The sequence below is a fragment of the Heptranchias perlo genome, chromosome 14 (assembly GCF_035084215.1).
Source record: "Heptranchias perlo isolate sHepPer1 chromosome 14, sHepPer1.hap1, whole genome shotgun sequence".
Lineage (NCBI taxonomy): Eukaryota > Metazoa > Chordata > Chondrichthyes > Hexanchiformes > Hexanchidae > Heptranchias > Heptranchias perlo.
In genome coordinates this window covers 712,653-730,434 of record NC_090338.1, presented here as the reverse complement: position 1 = coordinate 730,434, position 17,782 = coordinate 712,653, and the positions used below count along the sequence as shown (strand labels likewise).

Below are 17,782 nucleotides of genomic sequence, written 5' to 3'. Positions count from 1 at the left end.
CTGGGGTACTCACTGGCCATGTACGCGTGGTATGCTCATTGGCCGTGTACCCGGGGTACTCACTGGCCATGTACGTGTGGTATGCTCACTGGCCGTGTACGCGTGGTATGCTCACTGGCCGTTTGCCCGGGTTACTCACTGGCCGTGTATCCGGGGTACTCTCACTGGCCGTGTATCCAGGGTACGCTCACTGGCCGTGTACCCGGGGTACGCTCATTGGCCGTGTACCCGGGGTACGCTCACTGGCTGTGTATCAGGGGTACGCTCACTGACCGTGTATCCGGGGTATGCTCACTGGCCGTGTGCCCGTGGTACTCACTGGCCGTGTATACGGGGTACTCACTGGCCATGTACGTGTGGTATGCTCACTGGCCGTGTACCCGGGGTACTCACTGGCCGTGTACGCGTGGTATGCTCACTGGCCGTGTACGCGTGGTACGCTCACTGGCCGTGTACGCGTGGTACGCTCACTGGCCGTGTATCCGGGGTACGCTCACTGGCCGTGTATCCGGGGTAAGGTCACTGGCCGTGTATCCGGGGTACGCTCACTGGCCGTGTATCCGGGGTACGCACTGGCCATGTACGCGTGGTATGCTCCTTGGCCGTGTACCCGGGGTACTCACTGGCCGTGTACGCGTGGTATGCTCACTGGCCATGTACGCGTGGTATGCTCACTGGCCTTGTACCCGGGGTATGCTCACTGGTCGTGTATCCAGAGTATGCTCACTGGCCGTGTACCCGGGGTACGCTCACTGGCCGTGTATCCGGGGTACGCTCACTGGCCGTGTATCCGGGGTACGCTCATTGGCCGTGTACCCGGGGTATGCTCACTGGCCGTGTGCCCGGGTTACTCACTGGCCGTGTACCTGGGGTACGCTCACTGGCCGTGTACCCGGGGTACGCTCACTGGCCGTGTACCCGGGGTACGCTCACTGGCCGTGTACCCGTGGTACTCACTGGCCGTGGGCCCGGCGTATGCTCACTGGCCGTGTGCCCGTGGTACACATTGGCCGCGTACGCGTGGTATGCTCACTGGCCGTGTACCCGGGGTACGCTCACTGGCCGTGTACCTGGGGTACGCTCACTGGCCGTGTACCCGGGGTACGCTCACTGGCCGTGTACCCGGGGTACGCTCACTGGCCGTGTATCCGGGGTACGCTCACTGGCCGTGTACCCGGGGTACGCTCACTTGCCGTGTATCCGGGGTACGCTCATTGGCCGTGTACCCGGGGTACGCTCATTGGCCGTGTACCCGGGGTACGCTCACTGGCCGTGTATCCGGGTTACGCTCACTGGCCGTGTACCTGGGGTACGCTCACTGGCCGTGTATCTGGGGTACTCACTGGCCATGTACGCGTGGTATGCTCATTGGCCGTGTACCCGGGGTACTCACTGGCCATGTACGTGTGGTATGCTCACTGGCCGTGTACGCGTGGTATGCTCAGTGGCCGTGTACCCGGGGTATGCTCACTGGCCGTGTGCCCGGGTTACTCACTGGCCGTGTATCCGGGGTATGCTCACTGGCCGTGTACCCGGGGTACGCTCACTGGCCGTGTATCCAGGGTACGCTCACTGGCTGTGTACCCGGGGTACGCTCACTGGCCATGTACCCGGGTTACGCTCACTGGCCGTGTATCCGGGGTACGCTCACTGGCCGTGTACCCAGGGTATGCTCACTGGCCGTGTGCCCGGGTTACTCACTGGCCGTGTACCTGGGGTACGCTCACTGGCCGTGTACCCGGGGTACGCTCACTGGCCCTGTACCCGGGGTACGCTCACTGGCCGTGTACCCGGGGTACGCTCACTGGCCGTGTATCCGGGTTACGCTCACTGGCCGTGTACCTGGGGTACGCTCACTGGCCGTGTATCTGGGGTACTCACTGGCCATGTACGCGTGGTATGCTCATTGGCCGTGTACCCGGGGTACTCACTGGCCATGTACGTGTGGTATGCTCACTGACCGTGTACGCGTGGTATGCTCAGTGGCCGTGTACCCGGGGTATGCTCACTGGCCGTGTGCCCGGGTTACTCACTGGCCGTGTATCCGGGGTATGCTCACTGGCCGTGTACCCGGGGTACGCTCACTGGCCGTGTATCCAGGGTACGCTCACTGGCTGTGTACCCGGGGTACGCTCACTGGCCGTGTACCCGGGTTACGCTCACTGGCCGTGTATCCGGGGTACGCTCACTGGCCATGTACGCGTGGTATGCTCACTGGCCGTGTACCTGGGGTACGCTCACAGGCCGTGTACCCAGGGTACGCTCACTGGCCGTGTATCCGGGGTACGCTCACTGGCCGTGTACCCGGGGTACGCTCACTGGCCGTGTACCCGGGGTACGCTCACTGGGCATGTATCTGGGGTACTCACTGGCCATGTACGCGTGGTATGCTCATTGGCCGTGTACCCGGGGTACTCACTGGCCTTGTACGTGTGGTATGCTCACTGGCCGTGTACGCGTGGCATGCTCACTGGCCGTGTGCCCGGGTTACTCACTGGCCGTGTATCCGGGGTACACTCACTGGCCGTGTATCCGGGGTACGCTCACTGGCCGTGTACCCGGGGTACGCTCATTGGCCGTGTACCCGGGGTACGCTCACTGGCTGTGTATCAGGGGTACGCTCACTGGCCGTGTATCCGGGGTATGCTCACTGGCCGTGTACCCGGGGTACGCTCACTGGCCGTGTATCCGGGGTACTCACTGGCCATGTACGTGTGGTATGCTCACTGGCCGTGTACCCGGGGTACTCACTGGCCGTGTACGCGTGGTATGCTCACTGGCCGTGTACGCGTGGTATGCTCACTGGCCGTGTACGCGTGGTATGCTCACTGGCCGTGTACCCGGGGTACGCTCACTGGCCGTGTATCCGTGGTACGCTCACTGGCCGTGTATCCGGGGTACGCACTGGCCATGTACGCGTGGTATGCTCCTTGGCCGTGTACCCGGGGTACTCACTGGCCGTGTACGCGTGGTATGCTCACTGGCCATGTACGCGTGGTATGCTCACTGGCCTTGTACCCGGGGTACGCTCACTGGCCGTGTACCCGGGGTACGCTCATTGGCCGTGTACCCGGCGTATGCTCACTGGCCGTGTGCCCGGGTTACTCACTGGCCGTGTACCCGGGATACGCTCACTGGCCGTGTATCCGGGGTACGCTCACTGGCCGTGTATCCGGGGTACGCTCACTGTCCGTGTATCCGGGGTACGCTCACTGGCCGTGTATCTGGGGTACACTCACTGGCCGTGTATCCGGGGTATGCTCACTGGCCGTGTGCCCATGGTACTCACTGGCCATGTACGCGTGGTACGCTCTCTGGCCGTGTACCCAGGGTACGCTCACTGGCCGTGTAGAAGCATAGAATGGCTACAGCACAGGAGGAGGCCATTCGACCTATCGAGCCCGAGACGGCTCTTTTTAATGTACCGAGACTGTACCTGAACCATCTCCTCTTTAAAGGCCGCCCAATGTTCTATTACAGTTTTGCCTGCCAATCTTTGATTCCAATTTACCTAGGCCAGATTTGTTCTCAACCCACTGAAATTGGTCCTCCTCCAATTAAGTATTTTTACTCTAGATTGCTCCTTGTCCTTTTCCATTGCTGATCTAAACCTTTTGATATTATGATCACTGTTCCCTAAATGTTCCCCCACTGACACTTCACTTGACCCACCTCATTCCCCAGAACCAGATCCAGCAATGCCTCCTTCCTCGTCTACCCTGTGTACCCGGGGTACGCTCACTGACTGTGTACTGGGGTACGTCACTGACTGTGTACCGGTGTACGCTCCCTGACTGTGTACCCGGGGTACACTCACTGACTGTGTACCCAGGGTACGCTCACTAACTGGGGTACGCTCACTGACTGTGTACCCAGGGTATGCTCGCTAACTGTGTATTGGGGTACGCTCACTGACTGTGTACTGGGGTACACTCACTGACTGTGTACTGGGGTACACTCACTGACTGTGTACCAGGGTACACTCACTGACTGTGTACTGGGGTATGCTCACTGACTGTGTACCTGGGGTACGCTCACTGACTGTGTACCTGGGGTACGCTCACTGACCGTGTAGCGGAGTACGCTCACTGACCGTGTACCGGGGTACACTCATTGACTGTGTACTGGGGTATGCTCACTGACTGTGTACCCGGGGTACGCTCACTGACCGTGTACTGGGGTACGCTCACTGACCGTGTACCCGGGGTACGCTCACTGACCGTGTACCGGGGTACGCTCACTGACCGTGTACCGGGGTACGCTCACTGACTGTGTATTGGGGTACGCTCACTGACCGTGTGCTCACTGACTGTGTACTGGGGTATGCTCACTGACCGTGTGCTCACTGACTGTGTACCCGGGGTACGCTCACTGACTGTGTACCCGGGGTACGCTCACTGACCGTGTACTGGGGTATGCTCACTGACTGTGTACCCGGGGTACGCTCACTGACCGTGTACTGGGGTATGCTCACTGACCGTGTACCCGGGGTACGCTCACTGACCGTGTACCGGGGTACGCTCACTGACCGTGTACCGGGGTACGCTCACTGACCGTGTACCCGGGTACGCTCACTGACTGTGTATTGGGGTACGCTCACTGACTGTGTACCCGGGGTACGCTTGCTGACTGTGTACTGGGGTACGCTCACTGACTGTGCCAGCTCTATGCTACACATTAGTAGAACGTGTCCTTACACCAATAGCAGGGGTCTGCTGCTTTCTTTGCTGTCACCCCATCGATACGCTTCCGGAAGCTGTTGCCTGGTAGATGTGGCAATGCCTTTAATTATAGCCGGGCATCTTGAGCTGGAAGCCTCTCAGGCTGTGCTCACTGATGATTGCCCTGACAGAGAGCAAAAGCAGGGAAGTTATGCTGAACCTTTACAAATCACTCGTTCGGCCCCAGCTGGAGTATTGTGTTCAATTCTGGGCACCGCACATTAGGAAGGATGTGAAGGCCTTAGAGAGGGAGCAGAGGAGATTTACTAGATTGGTTCCAGGGATGAGGGACTTCAGTTATGTGGAGAGACTGGAGAAGCTGGGATTGTTCTCCTTAGAACAGAGAAGGTTAAGGGGAGATTTAATCGAGGTGTTCAAAATCATGAAGGGGTTTTGATAGAGTAAATAAGGAGAAACTGTTTCCAGTGGCAGGAGGGTCGGTAACCAGAGGACACAGATTTAAGGTGATCGACAAAAGAACCAGAGGCAACATGAGGAAACAATCTTTTAGGCAGCGGGTTGTGATGATCTGGAATGCACTGCCTGAAAGGGCGGTGGAAGCAGATTCAATAATAACTTTCAAAAGGGAATTGGATAAATAGTTGAAGGGAAAAATTTACAGGGAGATGGGGAAAGAGCAGGGGAATGGGATTGCTCTTTCAAAGAGCCAGCACAGGCACAATGGGCCGAATAGCCTCCTTTTGTGCTGTAACACACTATGGTACACTGTGATTGGGGTGATCTGAGGAGCCGTCCAGCGTCAGTCAGTCACTCGTATCTGGGCCACCGGACTCCTCCCCATAACATCTGCACTAACCAGCTGCCAAAGCAGGTTGTGTTCACCTGTGTCTGTGGCTGTGGGAGTGCAGGTACCAGCAGGTGGGCCCCACACACCTCCCGCCCACCCTGACCGGCCTAACGCCCCGTCATTAACCCTCCCCCTCCTCCTGCACCCAGAACCTCAGACAGGGCCATTCCCACTGCTTCCTAAAACAGGAAAACGGAGCAGAAGTGGCCTCTAACTGCTGCCGGAACCTTCTGACTGACCCTTGAACTGTCCGCCCCCTCACTGCCTGTTGCCGAGTCGACATTTGTTTAAATCCAGCCTCGTGTCCGAGTTATCACGTTCCCTGTCCGGAATTCTCTATCACCTGGAATTCACGGGATGTCACAGAAGTGGGAACCAGCCCCTGGATCTGTGATATTATCTGTACCCACAGTTCCATGGGCTGATTACTGGGGAGGCTGATCTTCACTCCCAGCTCCGACCTGGACTTCATGCTCATGTTCAATCTGTGGCCTTTCACAACAGAGCTGGGACCAGACTAAACTGCCCTGTATTGTTCTCCTGCTTAATCTGTGTCTCTCTTGTCAACCACTGCAGGAATCGAACCCATAATATTCGCACCGGTGTACACAGCATCGAAGCACGGAGTGGTGGGATTCACCAGGGCAATGGCTGTAAGTGTTTCCTGTGTTTGTAATAAGTCCCTCGGTCACCCGATCTCACACATTGGCTCTCCGATAGATCCAGTGTCCAGCTCCCTCACAGAGTCTCCCTCACAGGCTCTCCGCCAGGTCCAGTGTCCAGCTCCCTCACAGAGTCTCCCTCACTGGCTCTCCGCCAGGTCCAGTGTCCAGCTCCCTCACAGAGTCTCCCTCACAGGCTCTCCGATAGATCCAGTGTCCAGCTCCCTCACAGAGTCTCCCTCACTGGCTCTCCAATAGATCCAGTGTCCAGCTCCCTCACAGAGTCTCCCTCACAGGCTCTCCGATAGATCCAGTGTCCAGCTCCCTCACAGAGTCTCCCTCACTGGCTCGCTGATAGATCCAGTGTTCAGCTCCCTCACAGAAACTCGCTCACTGGCTCGCTGATAGATTCCAGTGTCCAGCTCCCTCACAGAGTCTCCCTCACTGGCTCTCCAATAGATCCAGTGTCCAGCTCCCTCACAGAGTCTCCCTCACTGGCTCGCCGATAGATCCAGTGTCCAGCTCCCTCACAGAGTCTCCCTCACTGGCTCGCTGATAGATCCAGTGTTCAGCTCCCTCACAGAAACTCGCTCGCTGGCTCGCTGATAGATTCCAGTGTCCAGCTCCCTCACAGAGTCTCCCTCACTGGCTCTCCGCCAGGTCCTGTGTCCAGATCCCTCACAGAGTCTCCCTCACTGGCTCTCCGATAGATCCAGTGTCCAGCTCCCTCACAGAGTCTCCCTCACTGGCTCGCTGATAGATTCCAGTGTCTAGCTTATAAGAACATAGGAGATAGGAGCAGGAGTAGGCCATTCGGCCCCTCGAGCCTGCATCGCCAGTCAATCAGATCATGGCTGACCTTCCACCTCAACTCCACTTTCCCACCCGATCCCCATATCCCTTGATTCCCCTGGAGTCCAAAAATCTATCGATCTCAGTCTTGAATACACTCAATGATGAGCATCCACAGCCCTCTGTGGCCGAGAATTCCAAAGATTCACAACCCTCTGAGTGGAGAAATTTCTCCTCATCTCAGTCCTAAATGTCTGACCCCTTATCCTGAGACTATGCCCTCTAGTTCTAGACTCTCCAGCCAGGGGAAACAATCTCTCAGCATCGACCCTGTCAAGCTCCCTCAGAATCTTATATGTTTCAATGAGATCACCTCTCATTCTTCTAAACTCCAGAGAGTATAGGCCCATTCTACTCAATCTCTCCTCATAGGACAACCCTCTCATCCCAGGAATCAATCTAGTGAACCTTTGTTGCACCGCCTCTAAGGCAAGTATATCCTTCCCTAGATAAGGAGACCAAAACTGTACACAGTACTCCAGGTGAGGTCTCACCAAAGCCCTGTACAATTGCAGTAAGACTTCCTTACTCTTGTACTCCAACCCCCCTTGCAATAAAGGCCAACATACCATTTGCCTTCCTAACTGCCTGCTGTACCTGCATATTAACTTTCTGTGTTTCGTATACAAGGTCACCCAAATCCCTCTGAACACCAACATTTAATAGTTTCTCACCATTTAAAATATATTCTGATTTTCTATTCTTCCTACCAATGTGAATAACCTCACATTTCCCCACATTATACTCCATCTGCCAACTTCTTGCCCACTCACTTAACCTGTCTATATCCCTTTGCAGACTCTTTGTGTCCTCCTCACAGCTTACTTTCCCACCTAGCTTTGTACCATCAGCAAACTTGGATACATTACATTCGGTCCCTTCATCTAAGTCATTAATATAGATTGTAATAGTTTAATATAGATAGAGGGTGGTGAACCTGTGGAATTCTCTACCACAGAAGGCAGTGGAGGCCAGGTCATTAAATATATACAAGAAGGAGATAGATATAGTTCTTAATGCTAAAGGGATATGGGGAAAAAGCGGGAACAGGGTACTGAGTTAGACGATCAGCCATGATAATTTTGAATGGCGGAGCAGGCCCGAAGGGCCGAATGGCCTACTCTTACTCCTGTTTTCTATGTTTCTATGTTTCCATGTAAATAGCTGAGGCCCAAGCACTGATCCTTGTGGCACCCCACTAGTTACAGCCTGCCAACCCGAGAATGACCCGTTTATCCCTACTCTCTGTTTTCTGTCTGTTGACCAATCCTCAATCCATGCTAATATTTAACCCCAACCCCATGAGCCCTTATCCTGTGTAACAACCTTTTATGTGGCAACTTATCGAATGCCTTTAGAAAATCCAAATATACGACATCCGCTGGTTCCCCTTTATCTACCCTGCGAGTTACATCCTCAAAAAACTCTAATAAATTTGTCAAACACAATTTCCCTTTCATAAAACCATGTTGACTCTGCCTAATCATATTATGATTTTCGAAGTGCTCCGTTACCTTGTCCTTAATAATAATAATAGGTTCCAGCATTTTCTCGACTACTGATTTTTTTTTTATTCGTTCATGGGATGTGGGCGTCGCTGGCGAGGCCGGCATTTATTGCCCATCCTTAATTGCCCTTGAGAAGGTGGTGGTGAGCCGCCTTCTTGAACCGCTGCAGTCCGTGTGGTGAAGGTTCGTATTGTGACTTTTTGTAGCAAAATTGTACAACTGAGTGGCTTGCTAGGACATTTCAGAGGGCGATTAAGAATCAACCACATTGCTACATGTGACTCTAGAGTCACATATAGGCCAGACCGGGTAAGGACGGCAGGTTTCCTTCCCTAAAGCACATTGGTGAACCAGATAGGTTTTTACAACAATCCGGTCGTTTCATGGCCACCATTACTGATACTACTTTTTTGATGTCAGTCCAACTGGCCTGTAGTTCCCTGTTTTCTCTCTCCCTCCTTTATTGAATAGCGGGGTCACATTTGCTACCTTCCAATCCACTGGGACCGTTCCAGAATCTGGGGAATTTTGGAAGATCACAACCAATGCATCCACTATCTCTGCAGCCACCTAGGATGTAGGCCATCAGGTCCAGGGGATTTGTTGGATTTTAGTCCCATTAATTTCTCCAGTACTTTTTCTTTACTAATATTAATTACTTTAAGTTCCTCATTCTCATTAGACCCTTGGTTCCCCACTATTTCTGGTATGGTTTTTGTGTCTTCGGATGGATCACTTTTCCCGTGGAGTTTTTGTTCCACAATGGAATGTACATTTGTTGAGAATTATGAAACATTTCTTTAACTGTTCGCCATTGCTTATCTACCATCATATCATAGGAACATAGGAACAGGAGTAGGCCATTCAGCCCCTCGTGCCCGCTCCTCCATTTGATAAGATCATGGCCGATCTGTGATCTAACTCCATATACCTGCCTTTGGCCCATATCCCTTAATACATTTGGTTGCCAAAAAGCTATCTATCTCACATTTAAATTTAGCAATTGAGCTAGTATCAATTGCTGTTTGCGGAAGAGAGTTCCAAACTTCTACCACCCTTTGTGTGTAGAAATGTTTTCTAATCTCGATCCTGAAAGGTCTGGCTCTAATTTTTAGACTGTGCCCCCTACTCCTAGAATCCCCAACCATCGGAAATAGTTTCTCTCTATCCACCCTCTCCGTTCCCCTTAATATCTTATAAACTTCGATCAGATCACCCCTTCACCTTCTAAACTCTAGAGAATACAACCCCAATTTGTGTAATCTCTCCTCGTAACTTAAACCTTGAAGTCCGGATATCATTCTAGTAAACCTACGCTGCACTCCCTCCAAGGTCAATATGTCCTTCCGAAGGTGCGGTGCCCAGAACTGCTCACAGTACTCCAGGTGCGGTCTAACCAGGGTTTTGTATAGCTGCAGCATAACTTCTGTCCCCTTGTACTCCAGTCCTCTAGGTATAAAGGCCAGCATTCCATTAGCCTTATTGATTATTTTCTGCACCTGTTCATGACACTTCAATGATCTATGTACCTGAACCCCTAAGTCCCTTTGGACATCCACTGTTTTTAACTTTTTACCATTTAGAAAGTACCCTGTTCTATCCTTTTTTGATCCAAAGTGGATGATCTCACATTTGTCTACATTGAATTCCATTTGCCACAGTTTTGCCCGTTCACCTAATCTATCAATATCCCTTTGTAATTTTATGTTTTCATCTACACTGCTTACAATGCCACCAATCTTTGTGTCATCGGCAAACTTAGATATGAGACTTTCTATGCCTTCATCTAAGTCGTTAATAAATATTGTGAATAATTGAGGCCCCAAGACAGATCCCTGCGGGACTCCACTAGTCACATCCTGCCAATGTGAGTACCTTCCCATTATCCCTACTCTCTGTCGCCTTTCGCTCAGACAACTTCCTAACCAAGTCCGTACTTTTCCCTCGATTCCATGGGCTTCTATCTTAGCTAACAGTCTCTTATGTGGGACCTTATCAAATGCCTTCTGGAAGTCCATATAAATAACATCCATTGACATTCCCCTGTCCATTACTTTAGTCACCTCTTCAAAAAATTCAATCAGGTTTGTCAGGCACGACCTACCTTTCACAAATCCATGCTGGCTCTCTCTGATTAACTGAAAATTCTCGAGGTGTTCAGTCACCCTATCCTTAATTATAGACTCCAGCATTTTCCCCACAACAGATGTCAGGCTAACTGGTCTATAATTCCCTAGTTTCCCCCTCTCTCCTTTCTTAAAAAGCGGAGTGACATGTGCAATTTTCCAATCCAGAGGGACAGTTCCTGAATCTAGAGAACTTTGAAAGATTATAGTTAGGGCATCTGCAATGTGCTCACCTACTTCCTTTAAAACCCTGGGATGGAAACCATCTGGTCCTGGGGATTTGTCACTCTTTGGTGCTATTATTTTCTTCATTACTGTTGCTTTACTTATGTTAATTTTATCGAGTCCCTGTCCCCGATTCAACATTAGTTTTCTTGGGATTTCGGGCATGCTATCCTCTTTTTTTACTGTAAATACTGACGCAAAGTAATTGTTCAACATGTCCGCCATTTTCCCATTGTCAATGACAATATCCCCACTTTCAGTTTTTAAGGAGCCAACACTGCTCCTGACCACCCTCTTTTTCCTAATATAACTATAAAAGTTCTTCGTATTGGTTTTGATATCCCTTGCAAGTTTCTTTTCATACTCTCTTTTTGTAGCTCTTACTCTCTGTTTTGTGACCCTTTGATGATCTTTGTATCTTTCCCATTCGCCAGGATCTGTGCCATTTTTTACCTTTTTGTATGCCCTTTCCTTCTGTCTTATACTGTCCCTTACCTCTTTAGTTGTCCATGGCTGTTTTTTTTGGCAAGTAGAGTTCTTGCCCCTCAGGGGTATAAACTGATTCTGTATCACGTTAAATGTTTCTTTAAACATTTCCCACTGATCATCAGTCGTTTTACCCATTAACAGATTTGCCCAGTTTACTGTGGACAGTCTCTGTCTCATCCCATTGAAGTCGGCCTTACCCAAGTCTAGAATCTTAGCAGCTGACTCACTTTTTTCCCTTTCAAACACTACCTTGAACTTAATCATGTTATGATCACTATTGGATAGATGTTCACACACAGTTAAGCTGTTAACTAAATCTGGTTCATTACTCATTACTAAATCTAGTATGGCTTGCCCCCTTGTTGCCTCTAGGACATACTGCTGTAGAAAACTATCCCGGACACACTCAAGAAATTCACTACCTTTCTGACAGTTGCTAGTCTGCTTTTCCCAATCTATGTGAAGGTTAAAGTCCCCCATTAAGACCACTATGCTACACGCTTGTCTAATCTCTGCATTTATACAATCTAGCACTTCAGAGCTGCTGCCACGGCTCCTATACACAACTCCCACTGTAGTCTTAGATCCTTTCCTATTTCTCAATTCAACCCATAAGGTCTCTGTTGGCTGCTTACCTCTCGTTATATCCCCCTTTATCATTGAAGTGATTTCATCTCTAATCATTAAGGCTACTCCTCCCCCTCTTCCATTTTCCCTATCTCTCCTGTAGACCTTGTAACCTGGTATATTTAGTTCCCAATCCTGACCATCCTGCAGCCATGTCTCAGTAATAGCTATAATGTCATACCCTCCAATTTGAATTTGAACCTGTAGTTCATTTAATTTATTCCTTATACTCCGTGCATTTGTATATAGAACTCTTAGTTGGGCCACACACCCTGGCCTGACCTTCAGCTTTGATGCTGGGTTAATCGCCTTACGCCTTCCAGTTTTCACTTTATCTGTAGTGCCTAAAGTACACTTTCTTTCCGCTGCTCTACGCTTTTCCCTTTCACTCGTTCTTGAACAACTGTTTGTACTATTTGTATTGTAAATTTCCCCTGGGTCTTCCCCTCTCTTGCTGCTCTCAACTTTACTCCCATCTGACTCCCCTCTCAGGTTCCCATCCCCCTGCCTTTCTAGTTTAAACCTTCCCCAACAGCACTAGCAAACACCCCCGCGAGGACATTGGTCCCGGTCCTGCTCGGGTGTAACCCGTCCCGCTTGTACAGGTCCCACCTTCCCCAAAACCGGTCACAATGTCCCAGGAATCTAAATCCCTCCCTCCTACACCATCCCTGCAGCCACACATTCATCCGGTCTATTCTCCTGTTCCTATACTCACTAGCACGTGGCACTGGTAGTAATCCTGAGATCACCAGCTTTGAAGTCCTGCTTTTTAATTTATCCCCTAACTCCTTAAATTCACCTTGCAGGACCTCATCCCTTTTTTTTAACCTATGTCATTGGTACTGATATGGACCACGACTACTGGCTGTTCACCCTCCCCCTCCAGAATGCCCTGCAGCCGCTCCGCAACATCCTTGACCCCAGCACCAGGGAGGCAACATACCATCCTGGAGTCACGTTTGTGGCCACAGAAACGCCTATCTGTTCCCCTTACAATTGAATCCCCTATCACTATAGCCCTGCCACTCTTCTTCCTCCCCTCCTGTGCAGCAGAGCCACCCGTGGTGCCCCGAACTTGGCTCTTGCTGCTTTCCCCTGATAAGCCATCTCCCCCAACAGTATCCAAAGCAGAATATCTGTTTGAGAGGGAGATGGCCCCAGGGGACTCCTGCCCTATCTGCCTGGTCCTTTTACTCTGCCTGGCGGTCACCCATTTCCTTTCTGCCTGCGTAATCTTTACCTGCGGTGTGACCACCTCACTGAACGTGCTATCCACAATAATCTCAACATCGCGGATGTTCCACAGTGAATCCACCCGCAGCTCCAGCTCTGAAATACGGTTAGCCAGTAGCTGCAGCTGGACACACTTCCTGCACACACGGTCACCAGGGACACTGGTAGTGTCCATGACTTCCCACATAGCGCAGGACGAGCATATCACGGGTGCAAGCTGTGCTGCCATGACTTGCCTTAGATTTACATTGTGCTCACCTCTCAGACTCTCCTGCCTCACCTGTGACGTCGCACAGTAGTTTTCTCTTGTTGCAGGTCTGTTGCTGCTTTTATTCCCCACTCTCAGTCTTCTGCTGCTCAGGTCTGCTGCCGCTCTGCGGAAAAAGTTAGGAAAAGCAAGGCAAAGCAGCACCTCCTTCCCCCACTGCACCGAACTCCCATACTCACCAAACTCTCAGCTGTTCACTCTGTGCTCCGTTGCAATCAGCCTTAGCCAACTCGTCCCTCATACCATGTAATTGGCTTTGATTAAGTTTAAGACTCTCGTTTAGGACTTAAGTACGTCAGTCTCGAACTAAATGTGAAAGTCTATCATATTATGATCACTCTTCCCCAGAGGATCCCTTACTATGGGATTACTAATTAACCCTGTCACATTATACAAGACAAGATCTAAAATAGCCTGTTCCCTGGTTGGTTCCATGACGTATTGTTCTACAAAACTGTCTCGAATATACTCCATGAACTTGTCCTCCAGACTACTTTTGCCAATTTGATTTGCCCAGTCTATATGAAGATTGAAGTGCCCCACGATTATTGCATTACCTTTGTTACAAGCTCCTATTATTTCTTGACTAATACTCAGTCCAACAAAAAAGTTACTGTTAGGGGGCCTATAAACTACTTCCACCAGTGTTTTCTGTCCCTTGTTATTTCTTATCTCCATCCATACCGAGCTCCCTCACAGACTCTCACTCAATGGGTCTCCGATAGATCCAGTGTCCAGCTCCCTCACAGAGTCTCCCTCGATGAGAATACGGATCACCAAAAGGGGCTCAGATCAGCACTGCCGATTTGAGTCACTTCCGATATTCCAGTCATTAACACCATTGATCTCCAATCCACAATCTCGTTCAATGAGAATTCCCACTCAGAGGAGAGCCTCTTAACTCCCTCGGTACTGGACTGGTTATCATCTTGATTGAGTTTTTTGAAGGGGTAACCAAGAAGATAGATGAGGGCTGTGCAGTAGACGTGGTCTACATGGACTTCAGCAAAGCATTTGACAAGGTACCGCATGGTAGGTTGTTACATAAGGTTAAATCTCATGGGATCCAAGGTGAGGTAGCCAATTGGATACAAAATTGGCTTGACGACAGAAGACAGAGGGTGGTTGTCGAGGGTTGTTTTTCAAACTGGATGCCTGTGTCCAGCGGTGTGCCTCAGGGATCGGTGCTGGGTCCGCTGTTATTTGTTATTTATATTAATGATTTGGATGAGAATTTAGGAGGCATGGTTAGTAAGTTTGCAGACGACACCAAGATTGGTGGCATTGTGGACAGTGAAGAAGGTTATCTAGGATTGCAACGGGATCTTGATAAATTGGGCCAGTGGGCCGATGAATGGCAGATGGAGTTTAATTTAGATAAATGTGAGGTGATGCATTTTGGTAGATCGAATCGGGCCAGGACCTACTCCGTTAATGGTAGGGCGTTGGGGAGAGTTATAGAACAAAGAGATCTAGGAGTACAGATTCATAGCTCCTTGAAAGTGGAGTCACAGGTGGATAGGGTGGTGAAGAAGGCATTCAGCATGCTTGGTTTCATTGGTCAGAACATTGAATGCAGGAGTTGGGATGTCTTGTTGAAGTTGTACAGGGCATTGGTGAGGCCACACTTGGAGTACTGTGTACAGTTCTGGTCACCCTATTATAGAAAGGATATTATTAAACTAGAAAGAGTGCAGAAAAGATTTACTAGGATGCTACCGGGACTTGATGGTTTGACTTACAGGGAGAGGTTAGACAGACTGGGACTTTATTCCCTGGAGAGTAGGAGGTTAAGGGGTGATCTTATAGAAGTCTATAAAATAATGAGGGGCATAGATAAGGTCGATAGTCAAAATCTTTTCCCAAAGGTAGGGGAGTCTATAACGAGGGGGCACAGATTTAAGGTGAGAGGGGAGAGATACAAAAGGATCCAGAGGGGCAATTTTTTCACTCAAAGGGTGGTGAGTGTCTGGAACGAGCTGCCAGAGGCAGTAGTAGAGGCGGGTACAATTTTGTCTTTTAAAAAGCATTTGGACAGTTACATGGGGAAGATGGGTATCGAGGGATATGGGCCAAGTGCAGGCAATTGGGACTAGCTTAGTGGTATAAACTGGGCGACATGGACATGTTGGGCCGAAGGGCCTGTTTCCATGTTGTAACTTCTATGATTCTATGATTCTATGATCTTAGATTATGTGCTCAGGTCCATGAAGTGCCTTGTGATACTGGGATGGGTGAAGAATTCCACAGTGGAAGTGCCGTGTGACACTGGGGCAGGTTATGCAATGTGATAACTGATCGATGTGTAGTGCGGAGTTTTCTCCAATCACAGGGGCACTCCTCTCTCTCTGGTTTTGTTTCCTGTGTTTAGGGAGTCTGCACAGCTGAGAATCTGGGGGTCCGGATCAACGTCCTGTGTCCATCTTTCACCGACACCCCAATCCTGAAGTCTATTTCATCACAAGAAACCTTGGGACAATTTGCAGGACTAGAGCAAATTGCAATAAGAACCATGGCAGCAGTCGGGATAATCGAGTGAGAATGAAATTTGGAATCAGAATCTTCCAGTTCCTGGTGACCATCGGAACTAAATTGGCATCAATTTGAGCTTTTAACTCAGTTCACAGGGCACCGAGTCCAAGAAATGTAAAATCATCACCCTAGTGCAGCATGGAGCTTTACTCTGTATCTAACCCTGTACCTGCCCTGGGAGTGTTTGATGGGACAGTGTAGAGGGAGCTTTACTCTCTATCTAACCCTGTACCTGCCCTGGGAGTGTTTGATGGGACAGTGTAGAGGGAGCTTTACTCTCTATCTAACCCTGTACCTGCCCTGGGAGTGTTTGATGGGACAGTGTAGAGGGAGCTTTACTCTGTATCTAACCCTGTACCTGCCCTGGGAGTGTTTGATGGGACAGTGTAGAGGGAGCTTTACTCTGTATCTAACCCTGTACCTGCCCTGGGAGTGTTTGATGGGACAGTGTAGAGGGAGCTTTACTCTGTATCTAACCCTGTACCTGCCCTGGGAGTGTTTGATGACACAGTGTAGAGGGAGCTTTACTCTGTATCTAACCCGTGCTGTACCTGCCCCGGGAGTGTTTGATGGGACAGTGTAGAGGGAGCTTTACTCTGTATCTAACCCTGTACCTGCCCCGGGAGTGTTTGATGGGACAGTGTAGAGGGAGCTTTACTCTGTATCTAACCCTGTACCTGACCCTGGGAGTGTTTGATGGGACAGTGTAGAGGGAGCTTTACTCTCTATCTAACCCTGTACCTGACCCTGGGAGTGTTTGACGGGACAGTGTAGAGGGAGCTTTACTCTGTATCTAACCCTGTACCTGCCCCGGGAGTGTTTGATGGGACAGTGTAGAGGGAGCTTTACTCTGTATCTAACCCGTGCTGTACCTGCCCCGGGAGTGTTTGATGGGACGGTGTAGAGGGAGCTTTACTCTGTATCTAACCCTGTACCTGCCCCGGGAGTGTTTGATGGGACGGTGTAGAGGGAGCTTTACTCTGTATCTAACCCGTGCTGTACCTGCCCCGGGAGTGTTTGATGGGACAGTGTGGAGGGGGATTTACAGAATCATAGAAAGGTTACAGCGGGGAAGGAGGCCATTCAGCCCATTGAGTCCGCAACAGCTCTATGCAAGAGCAATCCAGCTAATCCCACTCCCCCGCCCTATCCCCGTAGTCCTGCAAAGTATTTATCCAGTTCCCTTTTGAAGGCCATGATTGAATCTGCCTCCACCACCCCCTCGAACAGTGCATTCCAGATCCTAACCACTCGCTGTGTAAAAAAGCATTTTCCTCAATTCTTATTCTTTTGCCAATCACCTTAAATCTATGCCCTCTGGTTATTGACCCTTGCCCCAATGGGAACAGTTTCTCTCTATCTACTCTGGCTAGACCCTTCATTATTTGAATACCTCGATCAAATCTCCTCGCAACCGTTCCTGTTCCAAGGAGAACAACCCCAGCTTCTCCAGTCTATCCATGTAATTAAAGCCCCACATCCCTGGAATCATTCTAGTAAATCTCTTCTGCACCCTCTCTCAGGCCTTCACATTTTTCCTAAATGGTGTCCAGAACTGGACACAATACTCCAGTTGTGGCCTAACCAGTGTTTTATAAAGGTTCATCATGACTTCCATACTTTTGTACTCTGTGCCTCTATTTGTAAAGCCCAGGATCCCGTATGCTTTTTTAGTCACTTTCTCAACCTGCCCTGCCACCTTCAATGATTTGTGCACATATACCCCCA

The 17,782-nt window shown here is 50.3% G+C and overlaps 1 protein-coding gene across 2 annotated transcripts in view; it reads left to right on the top strand.

Moving 5' to 3' along the window:
• Window positions 1-17,782, top strand: part of LOC137332244 (15-hydroxyprostaglandin dehydrogenase [NAD(+)]-like) — a 142,160-nt gene that overhangs the window by 94,115 nt on the left and 30,263 nt on the right. Inside the window, exons 6-7 of one of the 2 annotated variants that reach the window (XM_067995936.1) lie at window positions 6,106-6,182; window positions 15,894-16,057. In XM_067995936.1, the coding sequence (XP_067852037.1) occupies window positions 6,106-6,182; window positions 15,894-16,057 (241 nt within the window). The remainder of the gene's footprint in view (window positions 1-6,105; window positions 6,183-15,893; window positions 16,058-17,782) is intronic. The other variant, XM_067995937.1, reaches the window with a different exon arrangement.